Raw genomic sequence first — 14,394 nt, forward strand, 5'->3', positions numbered from 1 at the left:
ATCTAACTTCTAAAAACAAGCAAAAACGAATCCTAAATTTGATCGTCTGTTCTAATCTCCTAAAACAAGTCAAAATGAAGAAAACTATTGGAATTTGAGGAATAAACCTCTGACATTGTTTGTATTTTCAATAAACGATAGGAATTTACAAGATATAAAAATATAAGATATAGTATCTTACTTCGTCGCTTCTTAAATCGAAGTAGCTTACTATCTATTGTTTCGTAATTTCAAAGCCAAAAAAAGTGCCGAATTATAATATCAAAATTCTACTAGTGTTATAATTTCAAATTTCATAATTTCATTTGGGACTAGCATATGAATTTCTTTAAATTTTTAATGAAAAATCAAGTTCATTTACCCAAAATTTTGAAATGGTTAATTAAGATCAACTTTGATACCTCTATTATATTTTTCAATCATGCACACTATTTTCGAACTTGGTTATAAAAGATGAAATATTCATCATGATGTCAAGTACACCAAATATTTAGCCCATGATCGGAAATATTCTTGGAAGTCACCTTTTTGTCGGCAGCCAAATCCCCTTGAGGACCGCCTACAAATTCACAATTTGAGAAAAATGGAATTTGGAATTCCAAAATATTTTCTATACAAAATTATAGAACTCAACAAGATACACCTACTGTGAAAATTTCATATTTTGTGGAGATGATTTCGAATTATTATGATTTTTCTTATAAATTTCTATATTTTAGCATACTCAATTTTGACAAAGTTTGAACATTAGGCTAGTCAAATATCTAGTAGCCTTACTAACATTAAAATAATTTTGAATTTATGACAATAAAAAATATTGAAACCATCGGAGTCAAAGAAAACTATTACATAAGTTAGGAATGTGAGATTTTACTATCAGATTTCTTTCTATATAGCCTTTCCATCGGCATTTGGCCTATTATTTACGATAAAATTTATATTATTTCATTCATAGATACTACATCGTATTGAAATGTCATATTGCATATAGTACAGTTATTACATTCTTATTGATTTCACTTTGAATTATAGCCTTTTTTACCATTTTTCTCTCATGATACATCATATTGAATCATTTTACTATTATATTATAGTTCGAATAGTTATAATAAGTAAACGGAATTTATGTTTTCACTAAGTGCTAATTATATATTACTACTATATTATGAACAACAAGATCATAAAACATTATTTAAATAAAACTAGTATATTATGAATACGTGGAATTTAATAATTAGTGAATTACTATGTTTGAAGATACTATTATNATATATAATGTATTGCGTTTCATCTGTGTTTCTTCTTCTCTTCTTCCTACGTTTTCTGGTATAGTTCAGAAAACCTTAAACAATCTGGAAGAATGAAGGAGATTTGGACAACAATGGCATCGATAATGGGCGTTTGGGCTTTCTGCCAGAGCCTCCTTCACACAGTTTTCCCACCCGAACTACGTTTTGCTTCCCTCAAATTCGTCTACCGCCTCTTCAGCTATTTCTCTTCTTACTGCTACTACGATATTACAGAGATCGACGGAGTAAACACCAACGAGCTTTACAACGCCGTTCAGCTCTATCTGAGCTCTTCTGCTTCGATTTCAGGCACTCGGCTGAGCCTGACTCGGGGGTTGAACTCTTCCTCAATCACCTTCGGTCTATCCAACAACGATCGTTTGATCGATTCATATAAAGGGGTTGCGATAGAGTGGGAGCATATTGTTACCCAGAGGCAGGCGCAGACTTTTTCTTGGCGCCCATTGCCGGAGGAGAAGAGGGGGTTCACTCTCCGAGTCAAGAAGAAGAACAAACAATTGGTACTCAGTTCTTATCTTGATTACGTCATGGAGAAAGCTAATGAATTGCGGCGGCGGAATCAAGATAGGTTGCTTTACACCAATTCGAGAGGTGGGTCTTTGGATTCGAGGGGTCATCCTTGGGAATCCGTGCCGTTTAAGCATCCCAGTACTTTCGACACATTGGCCATGGATCCTTTGAAGAAATCTGAGATTATGGATGATCTTCTGGATTTCGCGAATGGAGAGTCCTTCTATCAGAAGACCGGGAGAGCTTGGAAAAGAGGGTATTTGTTGTATGGTCCCCCCGGGACAGGTAAGTCTAGTATGATTGCCGCAATGGCTAATTTTCTTGGATACGATATTTATGATCTTGAGTTGACTGAGGTGAATACTAATTCTGAGTTGAGAAAATTGCTGATGAAAACCAGTTCAAAGTCCATTATTGTCATTGAAGACATAGATTGTTCTATTAATTTAGCCAATAGAAACAAGAATGGCGGCTTCGCCGCCTCTGCCAGTGCTGTCTCTGGTTCGAGGAAAAATAACTACGACGTTTCATCACTTCCGGGCTCGGATGATACGGGGAACACGATAACACTTTCTGGGTTGTTGAATTTCACTGATGGATTATGGTCTTGCTGTGGGAGTGAGAGGATATTCGTGTTTACGACAAATCATATCGAGAAACTTGATCCTGCATTGTTAAGGTGTGGGAGAATGGATGTGCACATACACATGAGCTACTGTTCTTTTTCGGCTTTGAAGATTTTGTTGAAGAATTATTTGGGATACGATGAGATTGATTTGGAGAAGGGAATTTTGGAGGGGTTGGAGGGGGTGATTGATGCGGCGGAGATGACCCCCGCCGATATCAGTGAAATCCTGATCAAGAATCGGCGCGATAAGCGTAAAGCAATAGGAGAACTGTTGGAGAAGTTGAAAGTTAAGGCTGAAAAAAATAGGTTGAAACCAAGAAAGAAGGATGATGATGGAGTTGAAGAAGATGATGAAGAACAGGAGAAAAGAGCTCTGGATAGTCCTAAAGATGGCAGTGATAATCACTTGCAAGAAAATTGCATTAAATTCCAGGAAAACGATGGCGGGATTCATGAAAATGGTGACGAGAAAATCCATTGATTTTTACGTTTCGATGTTCCATGTTCTGTTTTTTCTTTTCTTTTTTAATTTATTTGGGGTGGTGGGGTGAAAAATTGGAAGGAAAGAGTTACCTTTGGGGAAAAGAAGAGAGGTTGATTGCTCCATGAATATGGGATCAAACCTTGTGGAAGAATTAGGATTTCGTCCTGGAAAATAAATGGTCTCTTTTTTTTTTCAGTCTACTGAATGCTAGTGGTGGTCGCTTGAGTCCTTACAATGAATAATATTGATTTAATACCAGGTTTTGATAGTACAACTGTTTGTTGCTCCTTAATTTATTAATCAATTGCATGCATGTGTTGTGTTTCTTATTTGAGTTCCATGAGCTTAAATATGATGTCTTCTGAAATCGGGTAGGTTGAATACATTCAATCTTTAACTCCATCGTACGTTTCATGTGCTGGCTTCATGGACTCAAGCAAGCATATATATATATATATATATATTTGCTGGAGTATTGTTTTCTCGAGAAAGCGAAGCATATATTTACTAGAGTACTGTTTTCACGCACTCAAGACGCAGAAGAAAGTTAATTTTTTTTTTGTTTATACGTTCAAAACGTTCTTTGGGCGTCGTATGAAATAAAAACGATTTTACGTCGAGATTGGATCGTCAGTTGTATCTTTACGAACGAATATTTCTCATTTGTTCGTTTAATCAAGCCCACGATCCGAGATTACATAGCTCGTACAGATCACACTAGAGATCTAAACGATTTTGCGTCGAGATTGGATCGCCAGAATTTCGGAAATCTGACGGCGGTGCGTCGGCGCGGTGGTGGAACGTTGCCGAATATTTTCTTGTGAAAAACTTGAAATGGCCGAAAATTCCTTTGAGGGAGGAGAGGAGGAGAATTTTGGTGTACAAAATTTGTGTGCAAAAGTTATCCTGTTTCATATAATTTTTAATGAAATATTTATACACTTTTTAATCATATCAGGAATCTCACTTGAATTAGGATTATTTTTTTTCATTATTTACAATTTAAATCAACTATTGATAATATATGTGATATATATATTCCATATATATATACATATATATAACGTATATGCACATTAATTTATATACACACACATGTATACACACATATATAGACATATATAAAATTAAATAACTTATATTTAATTAATCAATTCTAGACTCCTTTAAAATATTTCATTAGAATTTTGCACATATAATAGTCACCACTACTAATATTATTATTTAATTAGTAGATTCTATATTTACTAAATAAATAATTGTGACTCGTTCTAGCCACGATTAATTATCAGACATCGTCGATGTGTCAAGGATGCAAATCTCGTTTATATAATGAAATTGAAAATTTCGAAGATCAAAATTTCAATCGATCCATTTTGGCAGCTGTCAATTTTGTGAACTCTTTCACCAAAATAGGTCGTTCCACTCTCCTCAATTAATCAGCGGTTAAGTTAACTTTCACAACTTTTAATACATGGAATCCACTTGTAAACTTCTTTATAAGGAATACGTTTGATATCCATCAAACTACAATCGCCAAATTCAACTATTTGAACTTGACTATCTCGACGGAAACACATAATCAGATACTTGTGTGACCATCAATAGTTCAGTAATAAAACTAGCCGTGTGTTTACAACTTCATTGTGATTCTGAATAAAATTTATTATTATTCACGCTTACCCTTATTAACCACATTCTTTTCATCAACCATTTGATAAAAAATGTAAGAACTCATGTCGGATTGCACTTATCAGATCATAATAAGTGTGTCTAGTGGCATCGCCTCATGATCTATTATGTATCACTTATATTGCCTGCAATAACCTTAAGTTACAGTTAGCGTACAATACGATCCCTTCAACTCATATATCTCGATGGAATCTGCAACCATTGTTATATGAGAGTTGCAAATGAATTCGATAATGATGTGATATATCTTTGAGTTATAACAGTGACATAGTATGTGAATCCGAGGAAACACCTTTCCAAAATGTATATGTGTTACTCTGACTCGATATTCATTGCATTATTAACTCATCATCACATATGATATATTCACCCATAGGCAAACAATAAATCTCCGACTACAATACATTGACTCCTACGTATTTCGAAACTACACCCAAATTCGCCATCTGATGACTCTCAAAGGAGTCGGTAAACGAGTCAACGTGTGGTGCTAATACGCAGAGCCTCCATGTTGTCCCAAGTCAAAGGACTAATGGTATACAACCATAACTGCGGACTATTCCACTCGATAAGCGATAAGCACTTGGACACTACGAAAGAGGGTTGTTAAATGCATCATCAAATGATGACTCACCTGTATGAACATACATTTTCATCTTTTTACCAATGAAACATGACGTTTACATCATATATGTTATTTTCAAACTCAAGCGATCTATATTCTTATTTTAGGCTGCTGAGTCGACTAGGAACATGTTTAGAATATACGGTACACTTCCTAATAATTTTCACGATCTTACGTTGCGAAAAAAACCTTATGGTGATTATTTTATATTCAAGAGCTTAATATATGCAGCTTGCATGAATATACAGATAAAATAATTTTCATAATTAGATAAAATCGTAAAATAATATTAAAATGAAGATTGTTTTTACATAATAGCCAATAAAGCCCAAGATACAATTTCGTTCACTAGACGCCTACTATAACAACCTCCCACTTGTCCTATAGTCAACTATTCATATATTTCACACCTATCGTTTCACGATGCTTCTCAAACAATGGTATTGGAAGGAGATTCATGAGTAGATCAACAACGTTATCTGCAGAGACGACTTTCTCCATTGATATGTCTCCTCTTCTTTCAATCTCTCAGATTATGTAGAACTTTCTCAGTATATGTTTGGATCGCTAATGAGACCTTGGTCACTTTGCTTGCGCAACGACACTGGTGTTTCTGCAGTATACAGGGACTGGATCAACCGTTTGAGGGGTAACACCCAACTCTTGAACAAAATTACTCATCCAAACAGCCTCTTTTCCTAGATTTCTTTAGAATATTCCATGAGAATCTAGCACATACAAGAGCCACCACTATTAACATTATTATTTAATTTGTATATTCTAAATTTATTAAATAAATAATTATGAACTCATTATAATTCCAATAGACGGTCAGACAGCGTCGGTGTGTCGCGGGTACAAATCTCGTTCATATATTCAAAATTTTGAAAATCAAAATTTTTATTGAATCATTTTGGCAGCTGCGATTTTTATGAACACCTTCACCAAAACAGACAGTTTCGCTCTCCTCACTTAATTAACAGTTAAGCTATCTTCCACAACTTATAATACATGGAATCCACTCATAAACTCTTTTATAAGCAATCCGTTTGATATCTATCAAACTACAGTCATCAAATTCAACTCCTTGAACTTGAATATCGCGACGGGAACACATTATCGGATACTTGTGTGACCCTCAATAGTTCAAGGATACATATAGCCATGTCTTCACAATTTCATTGTGATTTTGAATAAAATTTATTCTTATTCGAACCTATCCTTTTTATCCCCATTATTTTCATCAACCCTTTGATCAAGAATGTCAGAACTCATATCTGATTATACCCATCGGATAATAATAAGAGCATCTAGTAGTATTGTCTCATGATCCCCTAGGTATCACTGATAGTTCCTACAAGAATATTAGATTGTGGTTAGCATACAATACGGTCCCTTATACTCTTATATCCTGATCGAATCTATATCGAGAGTTGCAAAATAATTCGATAATAATGTGATATATCTTTGAGTAATAACAATGACACGTTATTATGGTATGTGCAACTGAGGAAACACCTTTCTAAAATTTACATGTGCTACTCTGACCAGAAATTCCTTGCACTCTTAACTCATCAAATCACATATGGTATCTTCACCCAAAGGCAAACGATGAATCTCCAACACAATGCATTAGCTCCTATTTATTTCGAAACTGCACCCAACCTTGACACCTGAAAATCTTCAAAGGTGTTGGTACTACTACGCAGAGCATCCGTGTGTCCCCGGTCAAAGGACTACTGTGTACAACCATAACTACAGAATATTTCACTCCATAAGTGATAACCATTTGTATAGTCTAAAGGAGAGTTGTTCAGTGTATCATCAAATTATCACTCATTTTTAAGAAAGGACATCTTCATGTCCTTACCAATGAAACATGTCGTTTAGATCACAGATTCCAGTCTCAAGTTAGAGCTACTTATATACTTATTTTAGGCGGTTGAACCGAATAAGAACCATTTTATATTATACAGTCTGCTTCCCAATTATTTTCACGATCTTATGTTGAGAGACATACCTCATAGAATCTATTGTAAATTCAAAGAATTTATCTATGTATCTTGCATGGTTATACATATAAAGTAAATGTCATAATTAGATAAAACCATAAATATTATTAAAATAAATATTTATTTTACATAAGAGTCAATAAAGTTCAATCCAAAAGTTGGCTCGTTGGATACATACTCTAACAATATTCAAGATTATAAATTTCACTAACTCCTACTTCGTATATATTCACATATATCATGATCAACTTGTTACGTACATGGGTTCTATGCATCATCATATGAACCCGCTAACTCGAGTCGAGGTTATTAATATTAAAATCATCACTTTTTTCGTTATGGATTTGATTAAGCTCCTCTTCTTTCTCCTCATTCAACACTTGGTCTATGTCAAGCATGCATGGTTAAGTACAGCTTAATTTGCATCCGAGATTGTTCAACTCAAACTCTTTTATATACCACCACCAAATTTATACATTCAAATGTCTCACTGAACGAGAACCTAATTAATATTTCGAAATTTTACATTACTTAAAGATGGAGACTTCGTATGCTACCATTTTGCAAGTGGCCGTAATGGCTCGTCTTGTCATTGTCGTCGAAATTGAAGTTGCCTACTTCCAAATAAATAATAATAAAAAATAGATCACACGAGTTTTTTGCCTGCCTATATTCCATTTCACGTGGGTGCAGTTTGAAATATATCTTACATTGAGAACGTTAACAATTGTTAGGCAAAATAAAAGTTCTTTGGCAACCCGTCTTAACAGTTTGAAATATATCTTACATTGAGAACGTTAACAATTGTTAGGCAAAATAAAAGTTCTTTGGCAACCCGTCTTATCTTCGGTTTTATTATATTAATTCGTTAAATTTTAGTTTTTCACACCAACTTTTAGTTTTTTTTTGTCATTTTAGTTAAATTATTGACATAATGTTAGGTTTGTTATATCAACAATTTCTATGATATATACATCGAAATTTTATGATATAAAATAAGTGGTTTTAAATTTTATGACAAGATAATTATTTCTTCATGAATTCAAACTCTGACAGAGCCACATGGAAATGATCAATATGGACGACTGCCCCTCCCGTACATAAATTTTTCTTGAAATTCTATTAACATTGTATTGTTGCATACTTGCATCCTAAATCTTTTTTATTATAATTAAATTTTATCCTCTAAACTCGGGGTTCAAGCTACGCGCCCTTGTTTTGGACTTGATATAAGTTACGTCGCGAACCAAGCCGGGAATATAACTCTTTCTAGTTTCAATTATTATAAAACTTGAGTAAAACACAGAAAGATACAAGGATCATGTCGAGTCTTATCCTTCACATCAAACAACTCCTAAAATTAAATATCTTCAAATGATTTTAAAGTGGATAAATATGGAAACATGAACACGAACGTGGAACAAACAAATTAAGATGACGATGAATAATAATAAAAAAAGAGTACGTTTTTTGTGAGACGGTCTCACGAATTTTTATCTGTGAGACGGGTCAATCCTACCGATATTCACAATAAAAAGTAATACTCTTAGCATAAAAAGTAATATTTTTTTATGGTTAACCCAAATAAGAGATTCTTCTTACAAAATACGATCCGCGAGACCGTCTCACATAATTTTTTGTCAATAAAAGAGCTTCAAAACGTGAGAGGTTTTACGTTGGATAAGGAAAGGTTTAGGAGTTAATAAAAAGGCAAATGCAAATGGGCAGTTGGGTTGGGATAGAATATTAGCTAGCAAGTTCTCATCTTACGTGGTGACAGCAACACTTCATTTGTCCCATTAAATCTATCCATTAGTTCATTACCTCTGTGTGTGGCAAATGAAAAGGGGTTGGTTGCTTTTTGATAACTTTTAATTCGGATCTTTAACTTATATTATTATAGTGTTTAATGAATATATTCAACATGTAAATTTAATTTTTCAATAAATTAAAATAAAACAAATAGCTTTATGCTTTATTATGCGTCTGACCTACCCCTTTCTTTCGGTTGGTGAAAATAATTAGGTCAGAATAATTTGAATTTTATACAAATTTTGTTGTTATAATTAATTAATAATAATAAAAGAGAATTTCAAAACGCAGACTTCATTAGTTAGCATTATACAGCAAACATAATCCTATCACGTTTAATGTTGACATCTGGGATTGAAAACAATTAAGCAAGCGGGAAGTCTGCTAACTTCACTATGATTGTGATATTTTTGTGGAATTATTTGCTCGATGAATCATTTATATATAATGTTGTAAACCATTCTAAAGTAGTTACTATCCAATACTCATATATTTTGTGTCACACTCTGAGACACGAACATCGGCGGTGTTCTCGACTAAACTGAAATTTTAATGCATAAACTCGCTCAACCAAAACTTTATGAAATACAAAGCAAAAACTTATTTTAGACACTAAACAGCTGAGGGATTCATGTAAATCAACAAGATCTAGAAAAATGGTTTCCATGGGTACGTACAAAGTGTTAGCGTAGGTACCCGAGCCAATTTGCGGCTTGAGTTTTATTGATTCTTATGTAAAAACAATCTTAATTTTAATAATATTTTACGGTTTTATACATTTATAAAATTAATTTTATCTGTATACCTATGCAAGCTGTTTAGATAAAGTCCTTGAATATGCAAAAGGTAAAATAGTGAAACTCATTAGGAAGTATACTGTATGTTTTAAAGAGAGTTCGCTAGTCGAATCGGGCGTCTAAAATAAGAATAAATGTCGCTTGAGCTTGATACTAGCATCTGTGATGTAAACGTCATGTTTCATTGGTAAGAGCATGAAGATATCCATTCATACAAATGGATGATCATATGGTGATGTACTGAACAACCTTCCCTCAGACTGTCCAAGTAGTTATCACTTATCGAGTGGAATAGTCCGCGGTTATGGTTGTACATCAGACAATGTAGAAGTTTTACGTACTAGCATGCACTTTATTCGTTTACCTGCTCCATAAAAGGGTCACAAGATGGCAGGTTGGATGTAGTTTCGAAATACGTAGGAGCCAATAGATAGTAGTCGGGAATTCACTATTTGCTTACGAGTGAAGATATCCTATGTGATCTGATAAGTTAATGGTGTAAGGAATCTCTGGCCAGAGTAAGACATATGCATTTTAGAAAGATGTTTTCTCAGTTGAAAATATTTTACCACTATTATTACTCAAAGATATATCACATCGTTATCGAATTTATTTGCAACTCTCTATATGCTAATGATTACAGATTCGATTGTGATACATGAGTTGAAGGGACCGTACTATATGCTAACTATAACTTAAGGTTATTGTAGGCACTATTAGTAATACCCAGGAGATCATAGGACGATGTTACATTACGCTTTGACCATGATTCGATTGGTGTAATTATATATGAGTTCTGACATTATTGATCAAGGGGTTGATGCAAGAATGAAGCTAATTAGAGTAAGCTCGAATAAGAATAAATGTTATTTTGAATCACATGAAGTTGTGAACATACATCTAGCTATATCTTTGAACCATTGAGGGTCATACAAGTATCAGATTCTGTGTTTTTGTTGAGATAGTCAATTTCAAATGTAGTTTGATAGAGATAATAAAGATTTCTTATAAAGAAGTTTATAAGTTCAATCAATATGATGGAACTTGTAGAAGTTAGCATAACAATTAATTACGAGAGAAGAGTGGAACTGTCTATTTTGGTGAAGGAGTTCATAAACCTGCCAGCAACAAAAAAATGGGTCCATATAAACCGCATGCATCCAAATGAATTTAAATATATAATTGTTTTATTTAATTGATTTTAAATTCTTACTTGATGCAAATTAAATGATTAAAGGTATGATTACATGATTAAATGATTATATGACATGATTTAATGAAATGGTAGATTTTATCCGAATATTCGATAATAGGCTGGGGAAAAGAGACCGGTGACGACATAGATAAAAATAAATATTTTTCATTAAATATTTTCAAGGCATATTAATATGATTAAATATGCTTAATTATTTCTAAAAATGGTAGAGTACAAATTATTTTACGAGACGAGCTCGATTTTATCCGGAAAGCCGATTTTGGGCAAACAAGGGACTTTTAAAATGTCAAATGCATTATTTTTGAAAAATAAATTTTATAAACTTATATTTTTCAATTAAATAAGTGTTATTGGACTCAATTTAACTAATTTGAGTAGGTCCAGTTGCTCCAATACTTGAAGGCCCAAAATCTAAGCCCATTATCATGCAAATTAAAATTTATAAATTGAAAACTTAGGCTTCCAAGTGCTCATACCAGCCGAAAACACTTCACACACCACACCTACATATTTTCGAAATTCATATTTTGTCGACTTGATAGAGAAGATCTTGAAGAAGTATTCAAACAAGATTTTGAGATCTTCAAGAAGGTTCTCTGTTCGTAGATATTTACAATAAGATATTTCTTTTCTAATCCCAAAATAGTTGGAGCCATTCTCAAACATTTGCATTTGAAGGTAAATTCTAATACACAATCTATTGTTTGATTAAAACCAGAAATGTAATATTCTTTTTATGTTATTATTGACGTTGAGTTTTATTCATGTATTTTTTATTTTTCATAATTTCAATTCTTTTCCTAATCTAGATTGTTGATGTAACATTGAAAATACGGGAACGTCAAATCTCTGACACATAATTGTCAAGTCATAAAAAAGATTAAAATCATAAAAATACATAATTAGAGACCAAACAAATAATATTTGACAATATAGCGATTAACGAAACTAAAGTCACAAACATACAAATATAAAGTATATATCCAAATTACAAATTTTCCTAATTTTTATGCTGTATAATTAAAATCATATATAACTTCTATTACTGGAATTATATATGCTGAATGTCATGCATAGATCTTGAAATATCTATACTAATTGTTTCTATATATATATATATTATGATACATACTTTTAATATTTAATTTGTGGAGCATCCCAATCCCCAATTTAAGATTCTCCCTATTTGGAGATGTGACGGTGATTGATTTTCTCCCATTATCTCCATATAGAATGGTTAGGATGTCATTTCTTGACTATGGCTTGCATTAATGTCATGCAATGCGAAGACAAAGCCAATACCAACCGGCCTTCAAAACCAAACCCTAACCGCTACTTCCAGATAAACATCTTGTCGATCATACACTTTCTTTTCGTTTCAATATATTCATCATTTGGTTTTTAACATCTTCTTGATTTTGTAGTGTGGGGGTGGGAGAGATCGATTAAGACATTATTAGATTATGACCAAACATGTAGTGGGCAGTATACATTATGGCCCAACAAGATCATCCTCCAAAAATTGGATGAAATCAATTGAAAATTTGAAACTTTTTATTAAGATTTGGAATTTAAACTTAATTCAACTCTAAAAACTAGTTGAAATCATATATACAACTCACAAAGATTTAATTCAGCCAATTTGATATATTGAACGCATCCTCTAATGCTCAAGAATGAACAACTAGAGCTTGAAATTTACAAAACATAATCGGGTGGTCCATAGGATAATCAAACACATAACGGTATGTCTTGGCTCTGATATAATTTAAAATTGAGACTTGAACATAACTCAACTCCAAAAATTAACTCAAGAAAGATTTTCCAAGTCTATATGTACAATTCTCAAAACTTAATCCACCCGATGTGAGACATTTAACACTTTTTAATATTTTTCACTATTTCTTAGATCGATAAAGTTTGTTTTAAAGATAAGATTTCACATGCTTATTAATACACACACTCTACTAGTAAAAAGATAAAATTGCTCTCATCAAAATAATTACGACCACTGATCATGACACTCTAGCTAGGCAGTATTAAAATGAATTTAGAGGGCATACACACGTGAATAAGTTCCCCAATAATAGATGGGTGATGGTTGTGACATGTGAAAGACTAGCACGTTGAGCTGAGACATTTCAACAAGAATCGGCATTTTGTGCTGGCATTTGCATTATATTCTTTGTCCCTTTTCACTTAACTTGTTGTTCGTTTGTGTTTTGTAGTATTTTGTCAAAAAAGTGCTTCGATTGCATCCAATTTGGAGCCATCGAAATATGGCCCCTGATGGCTCAATCATGTCCCTCACTAAATTGAAATCTAATTCCAGCCAATAGAGAGCATAGCATTATGTTTTCTCTTTGATATGTGACACACACACGCATAACAGATATATATATCTGTGTGTGTGTGTGTGAATAGCGAAGTCAATTATAAGCTGTGGATAGGGCTGCTAGTACTCATTATGTTTAACATTGTACAAAATGAAGAAGAATAAGAAGCAATATAATTCAAAGATTGTAAAAAATGATATATGGTATTTCCAAATGTGAATGACAAGTGAAGTCAATTCTTCTATCGTCCTTTCATTTTAAGAAATGTGAATATCATTAAAAAATCAGATTAAGTTATAATGACATGCATGCTTTAATTAAAATGAGGGTTATTTATCTTAATATATTAAATATTTGATTTATATATTTTGTGATCGTTATATCAGATAAAGATTTAATTTATGGACGTTAGGTAATTGTGGCGCTGTGGCTTTCGTATTTTGCAGTTTCACGCTAAAAAATACCTCCGATTGCTCTAAACCATCAACTAGTTGTTTATTCCCTGCACGACACAAAAACAATAAAAACAGGCGTAATTATGTCCGAAACCAATATAATTCAAATGAATTAACTCATAAATTAAGTGCAATTCTTGTACTTATCAAACCCCCCAAACTTGAACTTTTGCTAGTCCCGAGCAAAATAAAAGTAAAAATAGGAATTCAACCAACAGAAAACGATAATGACTAAAAGTCATGGATATGCAACCATTGATCTTGGCCTCCGACTAATCCATTTTTATGTAATTCATAATCTCTCAAGAGTCACGTGCGTGTGTGATATGTCAATGCTCATTTACCCAATCAAATGCTCAAATAAATTTACAACACCCACTAGCCTTATAAACTCAAGAGATCTTCAATTCAGTTAAAATTACACTTCATTAATATGAAAATTCACTTTCACATATCCCAAAGGACTTCATTGGTAATTGTTTGGTTCAATAGGTGTTCAACATAAGTATATCAAACG

At 33.0% G+C, this 14,394-nt stretch overlaps 1 protein-coding gene across 1 annotated transcript; it reads left to right on the forward strand.

Moving 5' to 3' along the window:
* The first annotated feature begins 1,274 nt into the window (after nt 1–1,274).
* Nucleotides 1,275–3,257, forward strand: LOC140982361 (AAA-ATPase At5g57480-like). Its single transcript, XM_073448843.1, has one exon. It carries the CDS (start codon nt 1,361–1,363, stop codon nt 2,927–2,929), a length of 1,569 nt encoding a protein of 522 aa, XP_073304944.1. The 5' UTR covers nt 1,275–1,360; the 3' UTR covers nt 2,930–3,257.
* The last annotated feature ends 11,137 nt before the right edge of the window (nt 3,258–14,394 follow it).

This window comes from Primulina huaijiensis, chromosome 1 (genome assembly GCF_012295235.1).
Source record: "Primulina huaijiensis isolate GDHJ02 chromosome 1, ASM1229523v2, whole genome shotgun sequence".
Classification (NCBI taxonomy): domain Eukaryota; kingdom Viridiplantae; phylum Streptophyta; class Magnoliopsida; order Lamiales; family Gesneriaceae; genus Primulina; species Primulina huaijiensis.